Below are 23,688 nucleotides of genomic sequence, written 5' to 3'. Positions count from 1 at the left end.
GTGTGTGTGTGTGTGTGTGTGTGTGTGTGTGTGTGTGTGTGTGTGTATTTGGCAAGGAAAAGAGCTTAGAGAAAAGAATAGAAACTCAAGGAAAATATGCCAGGTGGGAGACAGAAGAGAGAACATTGTGGAGAAGTCAGAAGAGAGGAAAATCAGGAGAAAGTAATATAGAATCCCAAGGAGGAAAGCATTTCATGATTAGCAGAAAAGGCATATAGTTAGCACTTTTTGGTTATTAACAAAGCAGTCACTTTTGGTAGTCTTGAGCATTTCTACAGACTCATTTTAAAAAAAAGTTATTTTTAATGTACATCTTACATTTTGGTCACAGTATGTCTTTATTAGATTGTAAACACCCGATGGAAGAGTGTGATATACATATTATGACTTTTTTTTTAATTTAAAATGTCTTAGCCAGATAATCTTTGTATTTGTAGTCTATACACTATCTCTAATGTCTATGCATACTTATTTATACTGGATATTTCACTTCCTGGGTAAACTCCTCTTTTTTAAATGGAATTTTATACTCTGAGCCGCTGCAGATCCGCAGGCCCTCCCTCTGTCCCCACATGCCGCCCCTCCCAAGCACGCACTGTGCTGTTTATGATTGTCAGGAGCTGAGGGCTATGCCTTTTGGGAAGATTATATTTTGTACTGGAGAGTATTTTTTATATCCCTACTATGTGTAAGGCACTGAAATTAGGTACAGTGGGGAAATGTAGAAATGAATAATGTTTGAATTTCATCTTCCAAAGGTGTACAGTCTGGTAGAGAAATAGAACAAGGGCATAAAAAGCTGTCATGGGGGGAAAATATGTCCTAAAGGAGACACAAAGTGACACAGATGAATAGTTTGTATGCTCTGAAGTGCACTATTATTTGCCAGTAGCCTAGTCAGAAATCGTTATGATGGAATGATGGACAAGTATTACCTTCACTCATTTCTGTTTTCCCTGAATTTCACTTAATACCTGATCATGCATCTTTTATGTGATTTTTAAATTACTGTGTATGTTGTTCATCTTGACAACTAGATTGTAAGCTCTCTGAGGGTAAGTGTTGTGTCTTACTTTTTCCTGTCTCTCCCTACAGGATTCCCGGTAGGCACTAAAAAAGAACTTAAACATTTATATTATCAAATGGTTGTACTTGCCCCTTTATTGGAAATGCTCTTAATTGTTTAGCACTAACTCAAGCTCTACATTCCTCCCTTAGGTATATTTGCACCTCTTTCAAAGATAAGTAAAGCAAAAGATCGAAGGAAGAATATAGTACACACCTCTGCAAAAGCTGTGCCTCTTATCAGGTCCCAGAAAATTGATGTAGCTCATGTAACGTCCAAAGTAAATACTGGTAGGTCAAGCCAGAAAGTTAAATCTTTTATTCAGCATATTTCTTTCTTTTGTGGAATGCCTTATATTTAGCTTGCTTCACCCTTTTTTGTTAGATAACTGTGGAACCTGAATTTAATAAAACCCACATCTCACGTGGTTTTAAACATCAGTCATGGTTTATGATTTCGATTCCTGACAAGAATACTATACATTTGTTCCTTTCTTTCCTACCACCCGCAAACCTTCATCACTGGCTAATGTAACCTCCAAGCTAGATTTTATACCTCCAGTAGATCCTTATAAACACAACTAGCTTTATGTTTCTCACCTATTCAAGAATTTTAGTGCCTTCTCTTTTAATCAGAAAATATTCTGACTCTGAGTCCTTCCTGTATTCTATGGGATCTCTGGCTGCCTCCATAGGCGAACTGTGGTTTCATGTCTCACTGTCTTGGGCGTACGTTGTCCTCCCTCTTCCCTCCATACTTTGTCTCATGCTGTTTCTCTGGGTGAAGTAATTTGACTCATGCCTTTTGAGGTCCTGGATGTGCTTTACCTCTTTATTCAGATGCTGTTTCTCCAAGAAAACTTCGCTGATGACCCAGATCACTTTGGTGTCTCCATTCTCTCTAATTCTGTGTACACTTGTATCCATACCACACAATTCTTTGTTATCTTGGGTCTTTTCCTCCAATTGCTTTATTTGTGCAGATCTTTTATTCTTTCAGCAAAATTTTAAACTTTAAATGGGCTATGAGAGTGTTTTGTACTTTCGTATTCACTGTAGTAGTACATAGCACAAAATAGACCCTTGGTAAGTACTTGCTAACTTATCAGTGGCTGAAGCAGAAAGGCTTTCTACTGTGATTAAGGGATTTTGCCCAAGAATTTGGTTGGCCTTTCTACTCTCTTCCATTGAGCTATTTAAATATCTCTGTGTCAGTAGTGGACTTCATAACTAGTAAAAACATAAATCTTGATATCTAGTAAAGGAAAGCTTCCTACCTTATTCTTGAACAGTGTCTTGCCTATTTGGATCCTTGTAAGTCATACTTCCGTATAAATTTTAGAGTAAGCTATTAAGTTTCTTTTAAAAAATATCTGCTTAAGTTTTATTGGTTTTGCATTTTAAACCATAAGTCAGTTTGGGAAGAACTGACATCTTTACAATATTCAGTCTTTTAATTATAAGCTTGGGATATTGCTTTATTTAATTGGGTCCTTTAAAAATATCTCAGGAAGGTTTTATAATTTTCTCTATAGCTATCTTGTCCCAGTTTTGTTAGGTCTGTTCCTGGGTACTTCATACTTTTTGATGCACTTGTAAATGGTATCCTTTAAACCTGAAACCCAGAAGTTCACAGCCATTATGGAAAGAAAGCCCAAAGAGAAGCCCTGGGGGTCCCCTACTAGACAGAAAATGGAGGAAATCCCTTTTTTAAAAAAGATAGATTTTTTTTTATATTCCTTTGGTTCTTTCCCTCCCCAGTCCCTAGGCAGTCCTTCATGGTGCAGTAGCAGCCGTGGGTGGCCGGGTACCAGAAACCCCAAGGGAGGAAGACCCTTCTCTCTCACCAGAGAAACTGTGGTTCCAGGAATAGGGATGGAATCTCTCCAATAGTTTGTCTTCTTTTTACTCACTGCTTGTCCCCAGAGGCAGAGTCAGTCCCCAGAGACTGTATGACAGAGCAAGGGAACTAAAGCCTAGGCACCCTGCCCTGATACCAGGAAGGGGTGCCTCCAGGAGCAGGAAAGTGTCAGGGAGACTGTGGAGAGGAGGGAGTTCAAGAAAGTGGTCTCAAAATGTTGGGTGTGAACTCCTGGGCTTACTCTCAACTTGTACACGTGTGGATCTGACCACAGGCTTTGGTCTCCAGGGTAGACCACTGCCCAGGTCCCAGACACTACTGGATGGCACAACCTATGAGAAGGATCCCAAAAGGCCTTGGAAACTGAACTGGCATTGGAAGCACAGCATCCAGAAGGTGGGAGGGATGTCCAGCCTGAACCTAACTGGGTTGAGTCCTTGCTAAAACAAAATGGTAAACATTCTGCATAGGATTTAAACAAGATCCAGAGTCCCACAACATAATATATTTAAAATGTACAGGATGCAATCCAAAATTGCTCAAAATACGAAAAACCAGGAAAATCTCAACATCTGTCAAGGAAAAAGATAATCAAAGGTTGCCAACCCTGACATGACACAGACATGACACAGATAAAGGCTTTAAATAATATATTATAACCATCCTCTATAAATTAAGGTTAATTCTTGAAACAAGTGGAAAGAAAGTTCAGAGGAATGAAGATGTAAAAAAGAACCAAACGATGTGTGAGCATGGGCACATGCGCACACGCTAATGAGTGTGGTTAAAACTGGGGTGCCCCAGGATTCATGGATTGTATCAATGTTGGTATCCTGGTTGTGATATCATAGTTATATAAACAGCTACATTTGGGGAAATTGGGCAAAGTATGCAAGAGATCTCCCTGTATTACTCATACAACTACATGTGAATCTCCAGAGATCTCAATTCAAAAATTCAGATAACAGGGGCACCTGCGTGGCTCAGTTGGTTAAGTGTCCGACTGTGGCTTAGGTCATGATCTCACGGTTTATGAGTTCAAGCCCTGTGTCGGGCTCTGTGCTGACAGAGCAGAGCCTGGAGCCTGCTTCAGATTCTGTGTCTCCCTCTCTCTGCCCCTCCCTGGCGTGCTCGCTCAAGAAATAAACATTAAAACTAATTCAAATAAGAAAGAACCAAATGGATATTTTAAAACTGAAAAATAAGAAATGAACTCCCTGTGGGGTGCTTGCATGAAGTCTCTGTTACCCACCCCTCTGTTCAGTACCTGCTGTTGTCCTTCTGGTCCTTGTTCTACCTGTTGTAGTAACTCCTCTCTGGTCTGTGCTTCCTGTCTCTGCCCATCCAGTTTCCTTCTAAGTTTTGCTGCCAGGGTGACATTGTTCCCCCATCTGTTCATGCCAGCCCTCTTTCACGCAAAGTCCATCAGAGGCTCATTCCTTCCACAAGAGGACTGATTCCTTATCTGGCACCGTTGCCCCCTGAGATTTCACTCTGACCTATCTATCCGGTCTTACTTCTTCCATATCCCAAAGTGTTCTTTATTCCAGCCAAGCTACTTCTCCTCCCTGACCCTGTCTTTTAAGATTTTTTTCTTTTTGTCCATCTAGAATGCCTACCTTCAGTTCTTTCTGACCATACCTCCACTGTGCTCTGGAAGAAGTCTTACCTGTCCTTCAAGACCTATCTCAGAATGTCATCTTCTCAAGACATTAATTTATCTTTGTAGCCATGATTATTGTCTCCCTTTTCTATGTTAGCGCTTATCAATACATGCCCTCATATTTTAGTTATTTAGTTACCCATGCTCCCTATCTGTCCTCCATACTGGATTGAAAAGATTCTTTCAGGCTGAGACCAGGTCTTGCTCATGTTTGTGATGCTCAGAGTATAGTTCTTCACTCCAGTGCTTCCTAAGTGAGAAGAACTGAAATGGATGCTTAATGGAATTTAGAACTGGGTGCGGTCCATTAGGTTTCCTATTTAAACAGTTTGGTTCTGGAGAATGGAAACAGAAGTCTGAGTAAGGCGAAGTATTATTCATGAGCTTTTTCTTTTTTAAAGTGAGTTTGTTTGTGAGGCTTGGGTGTGGTGATAGTTATCTTCAGAGCACCCAGGGCAGAGAGTGGGGGGGTTTCTTACTGTCTGACATTCACTTTGATGAATAGTGACTATCATGATTTGCAAAAATTTTTACCCAGAGTTCGCTATCTAAATAGAAAATCTGTTGTAATGGGTTTGCGCGCATATGAGTGAAGTCTATAAGTTGTTTGCAAGTCCTAGTGGGTGGGTGGCGGTGGTGCTTCAGCTGTGAGGTTCACTCTACCTGCTGGCATTGTGCAGACACACTACTGAGTGTGCGAAGTGTCAAACAACTAGGCACCTGTGCTTTAAATGTTTTACTGTATTTAGAATTCCTTAGTGGACTGTTAAATAGGTTTAAAAGAGACTTTAGTGGTATTTGAGGAAATTGGGGTTTTCAGATGGAGAGGCTAAGAATGCATTTTTTCCCCTCTTTATGTATTGAAATATTGGTCCCTGCTGTCTGCGAATTGATTATCCAACATGTTTTTGGAAGTGGATAAGATTTAGATAATGAGGGATGTCTGTACACAAAAAAGCAAATACATTTTCATGTTTAATGTTAAAGTTCTTGCTGAAAGTGTTTGTTTCTATGTGGTAGGATTAATGACCTCCAAAAAAGATAGTGCTTCTGAATCAACACTTTCATTGCCTCCTGGTGAAGAATCAAAACCTGTAACAGACAAAGATGGTAAGATAATTTTATAACTTCCATTCTAAAAATTTAATTTACTGATGGAACTTTAAAATAATACAGTGATAAAGCTTATAAGGGGCTAAGTTTTAAAGTTTTTAAGGAAAAAATCATTATAGTAGCAAATCATCCTTGAAAATACCTTCAGCAGCTCGTCATAAAATATATACGTGGTTTTGGCATAAAATCCTATACTGTGCATCCACGTACACTTAAATTAGAGAGCAATTGGATTAGATTAGGAGGGAGACTGAAAGGAAATTCCCCAGTGTAGATGGCTTCATAAGAATGTTTCAAAGTTGCCTTCAGCTGTCAAATCATTGGGTGAATAGAGCATGGGTAGAAAATTCAAGAGTATTCCTGCTTGCCTTCATTAACTCAAAACATTTTAATACTATCTTTTTGTTACCTTAAATTAATAGCATTTTAAAATATAAATAGGATGGATTCTACTAAGCCATCTAAAGTGGGAGGTGAGAGAGAGTGGTGGGTAGAATAGGTAAGTAGTCACCTTCAGTTAATGATGTGACAGTACTCTTCTGTGTAAGAGTGTCCTCGTCCGGCGTGAATCGTTAAAATACAGTTGCTTGGGTTATAAAGTCTTGTCTATATGAACTACCGTATGTTTGGATGAAACCGGGCATTTAATTCAACACTGGATAATCCACAGAGGAAGCTAAATGGAGGGTTTCAGAGGGATTTACCTGGAAAAGCATCTTAGTGGCTCATTTCTTACTTTCCACCCTTCTCTGTGTTCTTTTCCTTTACCTGTTTTAGTTACCCTGCTTGGATCCGTCAGCAGCTCCTCCTCTACATCGTCTTTGGAACACAAACCAAGCTACCCCAAGAAGCTGAATGCACGTAGCAATGGCAAGAAGACAGTGAGCAAAAGCCCATCTGTCTCCTCTAGAGCCAGTGCTGGTATCTATGGCTTTTTCAACCAGGCTTTCTTGGTGTTTTTTATCTTGGTTTGTTTGTAAGTAGATTTGCTCTTTTTAAATGTGTAGAAGGAAACTTTTACTTCAGTCAGATTGAACTACTTGTCCTCTTCTGTCTTTCCCGTGGCCCCCACCCCTCTCCCCTTCGTGGGCATCCTCTGTCTCCCTGCCTTTCTCCCGGTGCCCCTGCCACTTCCCTTATCTGGACTGACTTCTTCCCTTTCCGATGCATCTAATGCCTTTGGCTCTTTAAGGGCTATTTTAGAACTTTATGATAGCTCCTCGAATATGTGGAAACCGTATGGTTATTATCTTTCTTCTTTTCTAATCTAGACCTAACTAACAATAACTAATGTGGATTGTATACTTATTATTTCAGGTTCTAGTCTAAGCATTTTACACACCTTATTTCACTTAATTCTCAGAACAAACCTGTGGGTAGGTACTATTATTATCATCCTCATTTTATGAATGAGGAAACCGAGACTTAGGGAGGTAAGTCTTCGGTGCCTGATGGCGGTTTCTAAGTGGGACGCCCGGGCTTCATCCTGAGGTCCGCCTGATGCTTTCTCTGCTGCTGTTACGGTTTGCCTCCATCCCAGCTCTTCCTCATGCTCCCGGGTCTCCAGACCCCTGGCGGCCAGCCTGTAGAGAGCTGGACTGCCACCTGGCAGCACAAGTACAGTGTAGGGCTGCTCCTGCAGTTTGCTGACCACACTGTGTCATTGGCTCAGACGGAGCCTTATGCTGGCGCTCTTCACTCTGCTGCTCCATATAAGGCTGTACATGTATTTTCATGCAATTTAATGTTAGAGGTTTTATCCCTCTGAATTTGGTTTCATACATCTGGAATATTAGCTTTTTCACCTACTTTTGTGTCATCTGCGTATATAAAGTTCGAGTCCTTGTTTAAAACTATGTACGAGAGGGTCAGAGGCTCTCCTGACAGTTTGACTATTGTGTTGGGGCTTTTTTTTTCTTTTTTTTAATGTTTATTTATTTTTGAGAGAGAGAAAGAGAGCAGGAGCAGGGGAGGAGCAGAGAGAGAGGGAGAAACAGAATCTGAAGCAGGCTCTAGGCTCTGAGCTGTCAGCACAGAGCCTGACGTAGGGCTCGAACTCACGAACTGTGAGATCGTGACCTGAGCTGAAGTCAACCACTGAGCCACCCAAGCACCCCTGATGGGGCTTTTTAACTCGCCCTGAGTCCTGCCCAACCTCATGCGGCCCATAGTTCTCCAGCTGCGAGTGAGCATATAGAAAACACTTCATAGCTGACTTCTTGCCCAAATCAGCCTATATGGAATATGTTGCAGTTCACTTATTTACCTACATAGCAACCTTGTCCGGAAAGGAAAAGAAACCATTTTGGCATAAATTGTTTTCAGTGAACCTCATAATAGTTCCCAGATTCTCTTTCGAATGCTTGTTAACAGTTGTACTGAACCAATATTTTATTATAGAAAATGTTGATGACGGGATTTTTTTCTCTTTAAAATACTGATTGTACGTGGTGGGGAGGGGCCCTCAGCAGTAGCACTGGCATAACACACCTACAAGCTGAAACTGTAAAAGCAGAGAACCTAGAAGTTTTGCCTGAAATTGTTCACCTGGAACCTGTATTCTCTGAGTAGATGCTCTTTCCCTTGCAAGCCGTTTCTGCTCAGCCCTCTGAGGAACAGAGGTGAGAGGACCGGGCATGCAGCAGTCCCGCTGCCCTCGTTTTAGTCGCATTCATAGAAGGCCTTCTTCACTTGGGATTTGGGCTTTTGAATTACCCTTTTTGCCTGTTACAAGAAGTAGCTCTAGTGTGCCTACTTATTTAATGTTTTTCCCCTCTTTATAAATTTAAGCGGTATGTAGGCTTAGATAATAGATGAAGAGAGTTGTCAATTGGAATGAGAAAGAGGAACTTGTAGGAAGGGAGGCAGAGAGAATAGGAGATCCATGAGAGAAACCCATGTTGGGGACCCTAGGAACATTTCCCCAGGACACTTTCCTAGAGTGAGTAGATATTTCACTTTCTGTAGGTTTGCATTTGAGGGGTGCAGACGTACGGGGAAGTTAGGGTACAGGGGAGCAGAAGGAGCAGACCAGGGGAATGGCAGAGGGAGGGGAGGAAGTCTGTGTTTTTAGCGTCATTGTATCCCGTTGTTGAATGTGCTGTCCTTGGGCCATTGAAATAGCCTGGGGACCCACCCGGGAACTTGGGCCCACTGTAGGGCCCGGCCTTTAATCCTGGTATGCCCTCGACTACCTGGGAACACCATGTCTTAGTTAATTTCTGAGTTTGTATCTTATCTATAATTATAATTCTACGAAGAGCACTTTGTAAACTGTGAAGTGCTGTGGAAATATTAGTTATTATGAGGGCCTAAGACTTTTTAGTATAGCGCTTTTTCCAGACCTGCCTTCTCTCTGGGTTTATGTTCCTCGTTTGATGCCATATCTTTAGTCTCTCTCCCTTTGGCAGTGTGATTAACCCTCTGTCCCCTGCCTTCCCAGATTATAGCTGTTCAGGTCTGTTTATGGACTGATGGGAGAAGCCTCAAGGGCCCACTTTTTCTCTGTTATATCAGAACAGCTTTCTAGACAGTCTTTCTCTAGGACTTCCGATGTTTCACAGCGGGCATTTCAGGGATTAGGTTTGAATCAAGGGGGGGGGGGGAGTGGTTTCGTTTCTAATAAGGAGATCAGTTGGAGGTAATTGGAAACTTACAGCAATTTTCACTTTGAAATCACCTTCCTGTATGTATATTATACACTGAGTTCCAATGAATTAGTTTCTAATTGTAGCATTTTAGTAGAATAGGGATTGGTACACTACAGTGCGTGGGCCAAATCCAACCCACCACCTATTTTTGTAAAGTCGTATTGGAACACGCCATGCCCGTTTTGTGTCTGCGTGCGTTTGTGCTGCAGTAGCAGAGCTGAGTCGTCGTGACAGAGACGGTATCGCCCGCACAGACTAAAATCCTCCCTCTCTGGCCCTTTACAGAAAAAGCATCCTGGCCTCTGTTCTAGTAGAGCGTGCCCCGGGCGATCTGGATAGGATGGATACTGTACCAGGAACTGTGTGTATTAAATTCCCGTGGCAATAATTTTTTTCAGGAAACCCTTCAAAAATTTTTTGAATGTATTGACCTCACATGTAAGAGCCATGCTTGTAGATGATGTATATAATGAAAGGTGTCACAGGGCACCTGGGTGACTCAGTCAGTTGAGCCTCTGACTTTGGCTCAGGTCATGATCTCATGTCTCCTGAGTTCGAACTCCACGTTGGGCTGTGCGCTGAGATCCTGGAGCCTGCTTTGGATTCTGTGTTTCCCTCTCTTTCTGCCCCTCCACTGCTCATTCTCTCTCTCTCTCTCAAACATTAAAAAAATTAAATAATGAAAGGCATCATATGTTGAAATCTTCAACTAGTTAGACTGGTTAGAATACATAGTGGTTTTTTGGCTAATATGCTTTTTGAGTTTGTTTGTTTTTTTTCCTCCCCTTTTTCTCCTGCTCTTTTTCTGCCCTTTCCCCTTCCTCCACCAACCAATTAAACAGGTTTGAATTCCTCAGCAGCATCTGTAGCAAATAACAGCCGCTCTTCTAGAGAGCTCCACCTGGGAGATCGCGTGCTGGTGGTAGGCCAGAGAATTGGCGTCATTAAATTCTTTGGGACAACGAACTTTGCTCCAGGTAACTTGTCTGTGCGTTCTTTGCTCAGTTTGCGTGCTTTAGAATACAAAAGGTTTAAAATTTTACGTGGGTAAAACTTAACTGTAGAGAATTCTTGATTAACAGTTGTTGTGGATGTTAGCTCTGGCACCGAAAAGCAATACAGTGATAAAACCACGGACTGTTTGTACTCAGGTTGACTCTTATCCATAAATTTTCCTCGCCAGCTGTGTTTTAAATTGTCTGGTGTTAAAATTAGTTGTTATTCTCCCAACTTGACTTTCACTGATTGCCAAGCGTGCTAAATAACAGAGAGAAAATATTAGGATTAGATATTTGCTAAGGATAATCTTAAAATGAGTTCACGGCATAGAGCATTTATCAGAGTGGCTTGGAGAGAAAAGCCAGCAACAGGGTTTAAGGGAAAATGAAAAAGCTTTTGTGCACCCTGGGACCTTAAAAACACACGTTTGTGTATTTATATAGTCATTCCAACCTAGACTTAATATTGTGTTTCCAAAAGTAAAGATTAGCTTTCTTTTGCATTTTCAGTGATTAAAAAAATTTTTTTTAGTGTTTATTTATTATTGAGACAGAGGAGACAGAGCATGAGCGGGGGAGGGTCAGAGAGAGAGGGAGACACAGAATCCAAGGGAGGCTCCAAGTTCTGAGCTGTCAGCACAGAGCCGGATGCGGGGCTCAAACTCACGACTGTGACATCATGACCTGAGCCAAAGTCGGACGCACATTTTCAGTGATTTTAATTTCAAATGTAGAAGCCAGTTGAGTGAAACCATGTTTGTATGTTTTAAATGGCAATATGCTATTTTGACACATGGTGGCATTGCAGCATTTGAGGAAAAGGTTACCGAGACCACTGATTTTAAGTTTGTAGCATTCTGTCAAGAACTGTGAAGGATCTGAGATTTTACCCCACCTGTGTAGTTGCCACAGCTTCATAGATGCTGATGGAAGACTTTAGGCTCCTGATTCAGACACAGCCCTTTCATACTCACAGCAGCAGCAGAAACCAGTGTGTCAGCATTTTCCTACACTTGCTCCCTGAGCCCCCGTTCCCAGGGGGTGACACCTGCACATGCAGTGGTTTATGCTAACAGGAGAAGGGCCCTGAGCATAAGGGATCAGAACCTCTGTATTGGACAGCAAGCGTGCCTGTGTTTTGTGTGGGCCGGCCACCCACACTCTGTCTCTGTCCTCCAAGGTTGCCCTCTGTGCAGACATCCATGGAAAGACAGGAAGTGCCTCTGTTCATAAAACATGCAGAAACATGAGCGAGCCATGGAGAATTGTCTCCCCGCACAGACTTTTTCATTATACCATTTATAATTGCAACCCAGCTAATTGATTTGAGATGGGCTATGTGTTGTATAATTCATGTCTCTCATAGGTCTCCAGGTAGTAATTGAGATTAGTTAGGATGGTCTTAATATAGTTCTCAAATAAAAACCTAAGAATCCCAAAGGTAGGGTATTTTTTTTTCACAATCTCCATGTCTTTGGAGTTCCCTTTCTTTCTCTTAAACAAGGTTAGAATGGTTTGATTCACTGGCTACAAGTCATTGTTTTCCATTGACTTTTCATTTTTCAATTCCTGATTTTAAGCATTTAGAAGTGTGGGAAGTCATAAGAAAACATAGAAGTTGGAAACTTTTCTGTTGAAGTCATTCTGTCTTTTTAGAAAGTAGTAGCATGTGTTTCTTGTGGCATCAAAATTTCAATCAGTCGGTGCTAGGGAATGGTGCTACTATCGAGGCTTTTTACTGATTGTAAGATCTAGGCCTGAGGGAGGTCATTTGGCCTCTTTAGCCTTTTCTATTGGAAAGAAAATGACCATTTGAGTGGGAAGCGATACATACCATTACCAGACTGTGTGTACTCACAGTTGCTGGCACTTGTCATTATGTCTTTCTCTGGTATGTTACCCATTTTCAAGAGTCATATGGTAAACATGTCCCCGTTATGTGGTATATTAAAGTGGGAACACTGTAACGGTGGCACTCAGAGAAATAAAAATGGCAACCAGACAACCCTGGTTAATGACATTCAGAAGTATGATGCTCTATTCCCAGAGCATGAGTTTGACTAAGCAGTAGGTTTGTATGCATTACTCTCACGCTGTTTAAGTATGGAAGACAGTGGTCACGCATTAGTCTTTTCAACACAAAAGTATCTAGAAATGGGCTCAAGTGTCATCTTTTTGAACATGTGAGGAAAAGACCGAAGAACTTCTAGGTTGTCATTTTTAAGGGTATATTGGCTCTTTGAATTCGTAATCTGAAAGAAACAATATTTTTGTATTCTAATTTGCAGTAAATTTCTCAATGTCTGTGTTTTTATTTTTTATTTGATGCTGATTGTAAGAGGCCAAAGGCAATTACTACTGTATTCTCCTTTTAAATAAAAACAAATGGGCCATTAGACACTTAAAATTTTTTTTTAATGTTTATTTCTTTTTGAGAGAGAGAGAGAGAGTGAAAGAGGGAGAGAATGAGTGGGGGTGGGGCAGAGAGAGAGGGAGACAGAATCTGAAGCAGGTGCCAGGCTCTGAACTGTCAGCACAGACATGTTCGAACCCATGAACCATGACATCATGACCTGAGTGGGAGTTGGACGCTTAACCAGCTGAGCCACCCAGGTGCCCCTAGACCATTAGACACTTTTAAGTGGTCTTGGGGTACCCTCAACTTGAGAATCCTTATTCTAGGAGTATATATGTCTATACTTAGACTAGGAGTATATGTCCATTTACATAATTCTTACCACACTAAAAGCAACCTCACTGCTTTAACTTTAGGCTCTCTAGAAAAGGAAGTCCTATAATTTTCCTCAGAGCCGTCCCTTTTATATACTTAAAAGCCTTTTAGAGAATCCTTCCTACTAGGAATCTAAATCTTTTCGCTAAGGTTAAATATGATTTTTATTTTTACCCCGGCTGGGGAAAAAAAGAAAAGAAGAGTCACCATGAAGTCTAGTTGTATTTTCCGTATTACTTTTGACCTTCTTTAATTATTTAAGAACTGTTTGTGGTGTTGTAATGTTGGGAGGATAAGATGAAAATATTATATGTTCATTTTATGATTTATACAGCTCAGTATTTTTTTTGTGCTGTACTTCTCTTAAACACACCATATTCCTGAGTCAAGGACGGTTTCTTTTTCATTATAGCTTTTAGATACATTTTGGCCACTACTTGCATAATAGCTAATTTGTGCCAGATTTGTGTATTTTCTCTCTCTCCTTTAACATACATAATTCGGCTTGTGAAATGTTTTTCCTGTTTATTTTTTTAAATTTTCAAATTTTATCATTTGAAAACAACGATCATGATGCTCTTCCATCATTTTGGTCATATATGAAAATGTCAAGCCATCCAGGCTTTGGGTTTTTATAATAGCATAACAATTTTGGATACAGTGCAAATGCTTTTAAAATTCAACATTCTTGTTCTAGGATATTGGTACGGTATAGAGCTTGAGAAACCCCATGGCAAGAATGATGGCTCAGTTGGAGGTGTGCAGTATTTTAGTTGTTCTCCAAGATACGGAATATTTGCTCCCCCATCCAGAGTACAAAGGTGAGAAGGATGGCATTTATGCTTATTCACAAGGCCTTTTTGTAATTTACAATGGTTTATAGTGAGAGTTCCCTCGTTTTGTATTAAAGACATGCACTGCACTGACTACAGCTCGTGTCTTCTTTCAAGGGGTTAACCAACCACCTTCTTCAGAGAGAAGGCTCATGGAAAGCTAAATTTGCTTTGCTGAGGATTTGCAATTTTAAAACCCTCCTTTATTCCTCATTTGCAAACCCTATGAGTATGTGTAGGCTATTAGAAGTGGCGTTTGCTGCTAAGAACAGTGAGAGCAGCAAGCTTAATCTGTCATGCAAACAAAAGTAAAAATGCTCTCTGATTGCTTCAGTCACATCCTAACTACATTAAATTTCCTGCCAGCAGGCACCCCATTCATTCTCCTACAAACCTAATGGAACCAAAATGGCTTTTTCCTCTGATTTCTTTAGTTTTCAAAAATAGATAGGCAGTAGATCTTTGGGGGAAGTGAAGCTTTAAGGATTTATATATAATATACCTCCTCGGTGTTTCTCCTTAAGATGGTACACTTTTGTAGCTGCTCACTCTGGCTTTAAAAAATTAAGTTGAGCAGAAACAAGTCCTTGTGAAATTCCAGGTACCATTATGGGAAATGACTTATGTGCTGAAAGAAGTTGGCTTGGCGTGCTTCTCAGTAGATGGGAAATGGGATACTAATCTTTAAATAGGAAATAACATCTATGGTGTGATCACGTTCATGAGAATGGATCGGCCATCGCGTCCCGAGAGTCCCATCTAGTTCCCTTCTAGCTAGACTGTGTGACTGCCTCCTGGCACATCTTATCGCTTTTATGTCTGTTTTCCCCTTCACTTTGTTTCTCTTAATAGCTACATGCAATTTTTATATTATTTTCCTTCTTTGATGTATCTGATACAATTTTTTTCTTATTATTTATGATAGAGTATTGAACATATATAATGCTTTGCAGTTTATGAAGTAACTTCAATTAAATGTTGTTTCATTTGATCCTAATAAGTATTTGGTCAAGCAATCTGGAAAATAACAGTAACTGTGACAAAAATTTATTGAGCATTTAGTAAATGGTGTGCTCTGTACAGTGTATTTTAGACGCATATTTCAAATCCAGTGAGTTGTAAGGTATTATGATTATTTTATTTTGCCAGTGAAGAGAAGTTTCAGGGAGAAAGTGACTTAGCTAAAGTCATATAGTTAGTGTAGGGAAGCAAAAAGTTTCCTCTATCCTCTTAGGGTCAGTAGCTGAGTGGGGGGTGGGATAGGGTGTCTGTGAACTAGATTGACAGAAGATAGATTAACAGGAGAAAAGGCATACAAATTTATTACATTTAAATTTGCCAGCACCTGGGCACCACAGAAGGAAGCAAATACCCAAAGGAGTGGTGAGATTGGAGAGCTTATAGACCATCTTACTGGGAGAAAGGCCTCTGAAGGGAGGGCAGCTGGTTTTCTGGAAAGATAACGGACCCTTAGGAAAATGGGTGGGAGGTGAGATAGTTGGTGACAGCGTCTCTCTGGGTGTGGCGTTAACATCCCTTCTCCTCCTCTGGGATGCCAGTCTGTCTTCCCTGCTTGATGTAACTTGGGGAGGGCAGAGTCCTTCTCTTTGGAGCACCTGTTTTAGGCAGATAAGGGGAGTTCAGAGAAAGCCTCTTCCCGAATTCGTCGATTCTCAAATGTCTTTAGTTCAAAATAATCCTTATGGCAGAGCAGCATGTTTGGTAGTGGCTCATTTTGGTCTCTCCTACACTAGTTAATGAGGGAGCTGGACTCAGCCTGGGTTTGTTATTTTGTTGTTGTTTTTCCTAAGCCCTTGCTTTTAGGTAGTTTGCTGTTTTTTGGTATGTGCCTTATACATAAAGAGAAAGAGATACTAGCCAGTGAACAGTACTTCTATCATCGGGTCAGCATGGTTTAGAGCTCCTCATGTATCGTTCACTCCTTTGCAGCTCCCTGTGGGTCAGGTACTATAATGCCCCTGTCTCACAGGTGGGGAGATGAAGGCACAGGGAACTAGTAAGCAAGTGTGCACAGCTTTCAAGTGGGAATTTGAACCCAGGTAGTTTAATATCAGAATGTGTGTTCTTAACCAGTACCTTGTGACGAGTAAGAGAGAGTTGGTGCCTTATTTCAGGACTGATGTCTTATTTATGATTCATTTAGGGTAAGATCCATGCTAAGTCTCCAGTCTTCTGGGTTCTCTTATTACTTTGGACAAATCTCCATTAACACATTGCTACAGTCTCATACAAGTTTTGTCTCCTAGTCCTGAGGACCGGGGTTCTTTATTTATATTTGATTGCCCAGAGGACATGGTTGGGCATATTTTGGGCACTGTAGATACTGACCACATCTAGGGCAGTGTTTTTCTTATGCTATGACAGTTTTTTCCCCCTTTTATATTGTGAAGCCACTGTCTCTCTCATGTTCGTGTTCTTTTTCTTGCTTTGTTTATAGAACACACGGTTTTTACCTTTTTTTCTTCCTTGCCTTCTATTTGGTCGTCTTTAAGGTGATTCTTTTAAAAGCAGCCCCCTCTTCTTAAAAGATACAGGGCTCTCTCTCTAAATGAACTGCTGTCTCGATCCAGCTGTCTTCCTGTCATCTTCTGATTGTCTCATTCATCATCATCGAATACTATTAAGTGTCTTTTAGCACTTTGTGCTGTGCTAGGCATTCTATAAGCAAATAAAACAGACATGGTCCCTGATTTTGAGGAATTTCTAATTTAAACCAGCTTTGGAGCTCTTTAAAGACACCACTGATCTCCAAGAGGAAAGAATTTTAAACTAGGGACTGCTTGAGGACAGTCTTAATGAAGTGGTGACCAATCACAATTTCACTCTTCCCAGATTGTAGCTGGCTCTTTCCCCCTGCTTTGCGTTAAAAAGAATGTGCCTCCTGTCTGAGAATCTCTGCACATGTTATTTCCTGTGCTTCAGTAGCTTTCTACTATCACCCAGCTTTCATTTAGTTAATACCTTTTCTTCCATTAACATATAAATCAACCTATTTCTTTGCAGAAATTCTAAGAAAACTTACTGACTAGATCTGATCTGCTCTCTCTGCCTACCTCCCTGTTTTTTGTCCAAGTGGTCTTCCTCATCACAGTATTTCCTTTTTTTAAAAATTTTTTTTTTAACGTTTATTTATTTTTGAGACAGAGAGAGACAGAGCATGAACGGGGGAGGGGCAGAGAGAGAGGGAGACACAGAATCGGAAGCAGGCTCCAGGCTCTGAGCCATCAGCCCAGAGCCCGACACGGGGCTCGAACTCACGGACCGTGAGATCGTGACCTGAGCTGAAGTCGGACGCTTAACCGACTGAGCCACCCAGGCGCCCCAGTATTTTCTTATTCTTAGTTCTCACCATTATAGGTACTTATTATTAATGAACTGATCGCTTTTAGAATTAAGTTCTTCTCAATTACCCATCACCACCTGATTATCTGTCCTCCTCATCAAGTCATAGTCTTTGCATTCAGCAATCTCTCACTGATTGCTGTAGTGTGTATGTCAAGTAAAAATGATGCATGTGAATTGCAAGGTGGAATTGCAAATATTGTGAGAGTTGCAGGATTTCTTGATGGTGACCAAGTGTCCTGGAAGAAGTGATTGATAGAAAGAAGGCTTTGTGGGTTAGGTCAGTAAACAACTGAAAGAAAACGAGACTATTAGGATTGGCTTTTTAAAAAATAAAGAATGATTTGAATATCAAAAAATACAGTCCTGTCAGGAAAGTTACCTTTGTGGTTGTGCTTGGGGTCAAATAGAAAGTAAAAGACGTTGAATTGTGTTTGGTTGTGCAATTTTATCAGAAAATCACATACGTACACAGACTGAGTCAGTATTTGATTTTCAATTTAAAAATGTGATGTTTTTACAATTCTAATTGAACATTTGTTAAATTTAATATAAGACAAATTTATTTCCATATTATTTAGTTTCATCTTTGAAGATAAAGTTCCAGAGAAATAAAGTCAGGTCTCTGTTGTAAGTGAATTCACCTTAAGTCATCTTTTTCTTCATTAACCATCCTTAAACAACAAGGGGCTCTTGTATTTTATTACTGCCTGTATCTGATGCTAGCTTGAAGTTCCTTTCTGACTTCTGATAGATACTCAATGCATGTTTGTTGAATAGTGAAATAAGAAATAACTGTTGTTGTGAAAACCTCACTTGAGTGCCAGTCTTAAATCTGAAGACCTGCTGTTTCTTCTAATGAGGCTTCAGTACTTGTTTTATTCACAGGGTAACAGACTCCCTGGACACCCTTTCGGAAATTTCCTCCAATAAACAGAATCATTCTTATCCTGGTAAGTTTACACAATTTTATGTTCCTAATCGTTGTTCCTTTGCTTTTATTTATTGAAAATTTTTTATTGTGAAGTATTTGTGTATACAAAAGGGCATATAAATGTATTCATACAGTTACTGTAATGATAAAGCAAACATCTTTTACCCATCTGCTAGGTGAAGATGACCTGTACTGGGGGGGGTCTCTGAGTGTCCCCAGCCTCCTCTGCCTCCCTTTTCATATACTTTGTCCTCAGGTTATGAGTCTTGAACTTTATGTTCATTATTCCCTTGACTTACTTTATATCTTTATCACCCAGATATAGATGTATTAATAAATAATATATATTAGGAAATACATATGTATTTGATTGTCACTGGCTATTTTGTTAGTGTTCCACTAAAACATAGTAGTTATTCTATATTTGACGGATATTTGTGTTATGTCCGTTTTTGTTTTTTTTTTTTTTTTACCGTTACAAACTAGACCATTGTGCACATTTGCAAACGTTTCCCTAGGATGGCCAGGTGTGGTCTGTCCGTATCTTCACCCTCCCTGGGCAGTGCCGGACTGTTGGCAGAGCACATGCTCATGAGCAGGGATGACAGCCCCTGCTGCTCTTTACCTCCCCAACACTAGTCCTGCTTGATTTAGAACTCTTCACCCATCTGATGGATTTAAGCTGCATCTCGTGGTTTTAACTTGCATTTTCCAGATTACAGATGAGGTCGAGCCTCATGTTTACGAGCCATTTGCATTTCCTCTTTTGTGACATAACTGTTCAAGTCTCTTGCCCCTTTTTCTTTTGGTTGGTTTATCTTATTCATTTGTAGGTTTCTTTCTATACCTCGGACACTAATATTTTGCTAGTTTCGTGTGTCGCGAATACCTTGCTTGCCTGTCTGGTGTCTTTTGAAAAACAGAAATATTTAAATTTTAAGTAGTCAAAATAGGAAGCCATTATGTTTTCATGTTTTATCTTAAGAAATCTTTTTCTGAGGGCATTTGGATGGCTCAGTCGGTTAAGCAACTGACTTCGGCTCAGGTCATGATCACGGTGAGTTCAAGCCCCACATTGGGCTCCGTGCTGACAGCTCAGAGCCTGGAGCCTGCTTCAGATTCTGTGTCTCCGTCTCTCTCTGCCCCTCCCCTGATCATGCTCTGTCTCTCTCTGTCTCCAGAAATAAATAAACGTTAAAAATTAAAAAACAAAAAAAGAAAGAAAACTTTTTCCTGGAACAGACCTCACACAGATATTTTCCTGTACTGCTTTCTAAAAGTTTTGTATTTTTGCCTTTCATATTTGTCAGTTCACCTGGAATTTTGTGTATGGTAAGGGTCTAATTTCATTTTTTTCCATAGGATAGCCATCTGTGAAAGAGTGATTTGTATAATACCAGTCCTTAAAAATTTGTTGAGATTAATTTTATGGCTTATGGATTTTCACCATTATAATAGGTGTGGAGTAGCACCTCATTGTTTCCATCTGAAGTTCCCTGATGGTGTATGATGTATTAGTTTGCTAGGACTAGCATAACAAAGTACCACAGACAGTGTGGCTTCAACAAATCCGTTTTTCTCAAAATTCTGGAGGCAAAATCAAGCTGTTCACAGAGTTGGTTTCTTCTAAGGCTCACGCCGTGCCTCGTAGATGGTGGTTTCCTCCCATGTCTTAGCATAGTCTTCCTCCATATGTGTCTGTGTCTTAATCTCTTTTTATAAGGACACCAGTCATGGATTAGGGCTGACCTGTGTGACCTGATTTTAACTTAATTGACATTTTAAGGCCTGGTCTCCAAACACAGTCACATTCTGAGGTTCTGGGGATTAGGATTTCAACATATGAATTTGGAGGCAGGGGCACAATTCAGCTGACGACACAGTTCAGCTGATAACACAGTTGAGGATACTTGCATATATTTGCAATCTGTATATTTTCTTTTTTTTTAATTAATTTTATTTTTTAAAAATTTACATCCAAATTATTTAGCATATAGTGCAACAATGATTTCAGGAGTAGATTCCTTAATGCCCCTTACTCATTTATCCCATCCGCCCTCCCACAAACCCTCCAGTAACCCTCTGTTCTCCATATTTAAGAGTCTCTTATGTTTTCTCCCCCTCCCTGGTTTTATATTATTTTTTTTTCCCTTCCCTTATGTTCATCTGTTTTGTCTCTTAAAGTCCTCATATGAGTGAAGTCATGTGATTTTTTTCTTTCTCTGACTAATTTCACTTAGTGTAATACCCTCCAGTTCCATCCACGTAGTTGCAAATGGCAAGATTTCATTCTTTTTGATTGCCGAGTCATACTCCATTGTGTATATGTATACCACATCTTCTTTGTTCATCCATTGGTGGACATTTGGGTTCTTTCCATACTTTGGCTATTGTTGATAGTGCTGCTGTAAACATGGGGGTGCATGTGTCCCTTCGAAACACCACACCTGTATCCCTTGGATAAATGCCTAGTAGTGCAATTGCTGGGTCATAGGGTAGTTCTAGTTTTAGTTTTTTGAGGAACCTCCATACTGTTTTCCAGAGTGGCTGCACCAGCTTGCATTCCCACAATCTGTATATTTTCTTTGGTGAATTGTTCATTCTGGTCTTCTGCTCATTTATATATTGTGTTCATTATTTTCTTACTGTTGAGTTTTAAGAGTTCTTTGTATATTTTGAATGCTAGACCTTTATTAGAATGTGTTTTGCATATCTTTTCTCTAGTCCGTGGCTTGTCTTTTCATTGTCTTAACAGTCTACACCAGGGTAGAAGTTTTTAGTTTTAGTAAAGTCCAACTTAACATTTTTTTTCATGGATTATGCTTTTGGTGTTGTATGTGAAATGTCATTGTTAAACTCAAGTTCATCCTGATTTTCTCCTGTGTTATCTTTTTAGGAGTTTTATAGTTTTGTGTTTCCCATGTAGATCTATGATACATGGAGTTAGTTTTTGTGAAAGGTGTGAAGTCTGTCTGGATTCTTTTTTTTTTTTTTTTTTTTTTTGCATATTTTAGGACTGTTTGTTAAAAAGTCTATCCTTTCTCCATTGAATTGCCTCTTCTCTTTTGTCAAAGATCAGTTGACTGTGTGAGTCTATTTCTGGGCTCTCTCTTCTGTTCCACTGATCTGTTATCTTTCACTAATACCACGTTGTCTTAATTAATGGAGCTTTATAGTAATTCATCAAGTTTGGTAGTGTCAGTCTTCATGGTCTTCTCCCATAACATTATGCTGGTTATACTGTGCCTTTTGCCTCTCCATATAAACTTTCCAATTAGTTGATATCCACAAAACAATTTGTTGGGATTTTGATTGGGATTGCATTAATTATATAGATCACATTGAGAAGAACTATCATCTTAACAATATTGAGTCTTCCTATCCATGAACATTGAATCCATTTATTTAGATCTTATTTGTTTTTTTTTATTAGAGTTTTATAATATTCCTCATATAGATTTTGTAAATGTTTTATTAGATTTATACCTAAATATTTCATTTTTTTGGTGTTAATGTAAATTGTATTGCTTTTTAAATAATTCTTTTTACATTATATCAGCTTTCTTTTGGTCAAATAATTGCTTTTCTATTAGTTGTCTTATAACTTTTCTACATCCTATGCTTTTGGAATACTTTCTAAATAGAATATGGTTGGATTTCACTTGTTAAAAAAATATGGTTTGACAATGTTTTCCTTTTAACCTGAGAGTTTCACCTAATTACATTTATTGTAAATACTCATATATTTGGATTTATTTATGCTGTTTTCAATTTTTATACTTGTTTTTCTTTCTTGACTTTATTCTAGTTACATTTCTGTCCTTTTTTTTCATTCCATTCTGTACTTGAATGAAAGTTGTGAACATACTTCTTAGTAATTACTATAGGTGCTTTGACATACATACCTAGCAAAGTCTACAGTTAGGCATTATATGTACTCTTTTCCAAATGACAGAGAATCCTTAGAAACTGAGTTATTCATCTATTTGATTTCCCCCACAAATTTTGCATTATTATAATAGCTTTTTTAAAGTTTATTTATTTTGAGAGAGAAAGAGAGCAAATGGGGGAGCGACAGAGAGTGGAGATGAGAATCCACGCTCAGTGTGGAGCCCTATGTGGGGTTCCATCTCCAAACTGTGAGATCATGGCCTGAGCCAAAATCAAGAGCCAGACGCTTAACCAACTGAGCTACCCAGGGACCCCTATTTATAATGGGTTCTTTAGTATAATTAATAACCAATATTTAATCTGCTCATGTATTTACCAGTGTCATTAATCTTCAGAACTTTAACTTGGGATATTCCACTCCTACCACGTGTATATTTTTTGAAATTTCTTTTAGAAAGTGTCTGTCTCTCATGTTTTTGTCTTTTATAATAATAGTTTTATTGGGTAAAAGTAAAAATTGGTGAAAATTTGAGTTTGAGAGATGTTTTCTCGTTGCACATTGACAATATAATTTTACTATTTTCTATCTGTCACTTTTTTTGTGAAGTCTGTGAGTCTATCTAATCTATACTGTTGTAGGTAATTTGTCTTTCTTTTTGATTGCTGTTAAAGATCTTCTCTGTTTCCTTTGTGTTGTACGGTTTCACTATGACGTGTCTAGAGGGAGATTTCTTTTCATCCTGTTTGCTGTCATGGGTCTTCCTGGATCTGGGAATTACTATCTTTGATAAATTCTGTAGAACTCTTGTCTGCATACTTAAAACATATTTCCTCCTTCTACCTCTTTATTATCTCCTTTGGAAGCTCTGATGAGTAGTGTGGTAGACTTTCCCATGCCTCTTTCATATTTTTCACATTTTAGTCTCTCTGGACTGCATTCTAGACAACTTCAGCTCTGTCTTCATGTTTCCTGATTCTTTCTTCAACCATGTTTATTATGCTGTTTAATCCACCCACAAAGTTTTTAGTTACAAAATTTGCATTTCTTGTTTCCTTTTCACAACTGTTTTGTTGTCACTTATTTTTGCTTGTTATTTCCCCATGTTTTTTCTTTTATCTCTTTAAACATTTGAAATATTGTTATCTTTTATGTTAAGTAGTTTCATATCTGAAGTCTTCATGTGTCTGATTCTGCCATCTGTTTCTGTGAATCTAGCTTATGGTACTTTCTTTACTTGGGAGTTTTGTGATTTATTATTGTGAGATGCTTATTTTACTCAGAATTTAATGTACAGGAATTCTTTGAGGCCTGGGTTCATGCCTCCAGAGAAGATTGTGTGTTCTTCTGCCAGTTACTCCTGGAGGCACTGACAACCCGGGACTACTTTAATTTACAGTCCTTGCAGTTTTTCTTTTTATTACACAGATAAAATTTGGCTTATCACAGATTTTGAAGGGAGGAAATTTTGCTGCCTTCTGAGCATTAAGGTGGACACAAGTGCTTTGTTTTATCTTTGTCAGATGGTATTTCATTTTGTTTCTCGTTTAACCTTACACTGAGGGTGAGCTGGTTGGGATCCACGTTT

General features: G+C 39.3%; 1 protein-coding gene across 4 annotated transcripts in view; it reads left to right on the top strand.

Annotated features, from left to right (window-relative positions):
- CLIP4 (CAP-Gly domain containing linker protein family member 4) overlaps window positions 1-23,688 on the top strand; it is an 86,894-nt gene that overhangs the window by 49,984 nt on the left and 13,222 nt on the right. For all 4 annotated transcript variants that reach the window (XR_007462346.1, XM_049651905.1, XM_049651904.1 and 1 more), the window contains exons 9-14: window positions 1,219-1,356; window positions 5,610-5,699; window positions 6,480-6,623; window positions 10,195-10,329; window positions 13,779-13,902; window positions 18,166-18,230. Coding sequence is in view for 3 of the 4 variants with exons in the window: in XM_049651905.1 (XP_049507862.1) it covers window positions 1,219-1,356; window positions 5,610-5,699; window positions 6,480-6,623; window positions 10,195-10,329; window positions 13,779-13,902; window positions 18,166-18,230 (696 nt within the window). In the remaining variant the exon portion in view is untranslated. The remainder of the gene's footprint in view (window positions 1-1,218; window positions 1,357-5,609; window positions 5,700-6,479; window positions 6,624-10,194; window positions 10,330-13,778; window positions 13,903-18,165; window positions 18,231-23,688) is intronic.

The sequence above is a fragment of the Panthera uncia genome, assembly GCF_023721935.1.
Source record: "Panthera uncia isolate 11264 chromosome A3 unlocalized genomic scaffold, Puncia_PCG_1.0 HiC_scaffold_12, whole genome shotgun sequence".
NCBI classification, from domain to species: domain Eukaryota; kingdom Metazoa; phylum Chordata; class Mammalia; order Carnivora; family Felidae; genus Panthera; species Panthera uncia.
The sequence above is the reverse complement of the archived record's forward strand: the minus strand, read 5'-3'. Positions and strand labels throughout refer to the sequence as shown.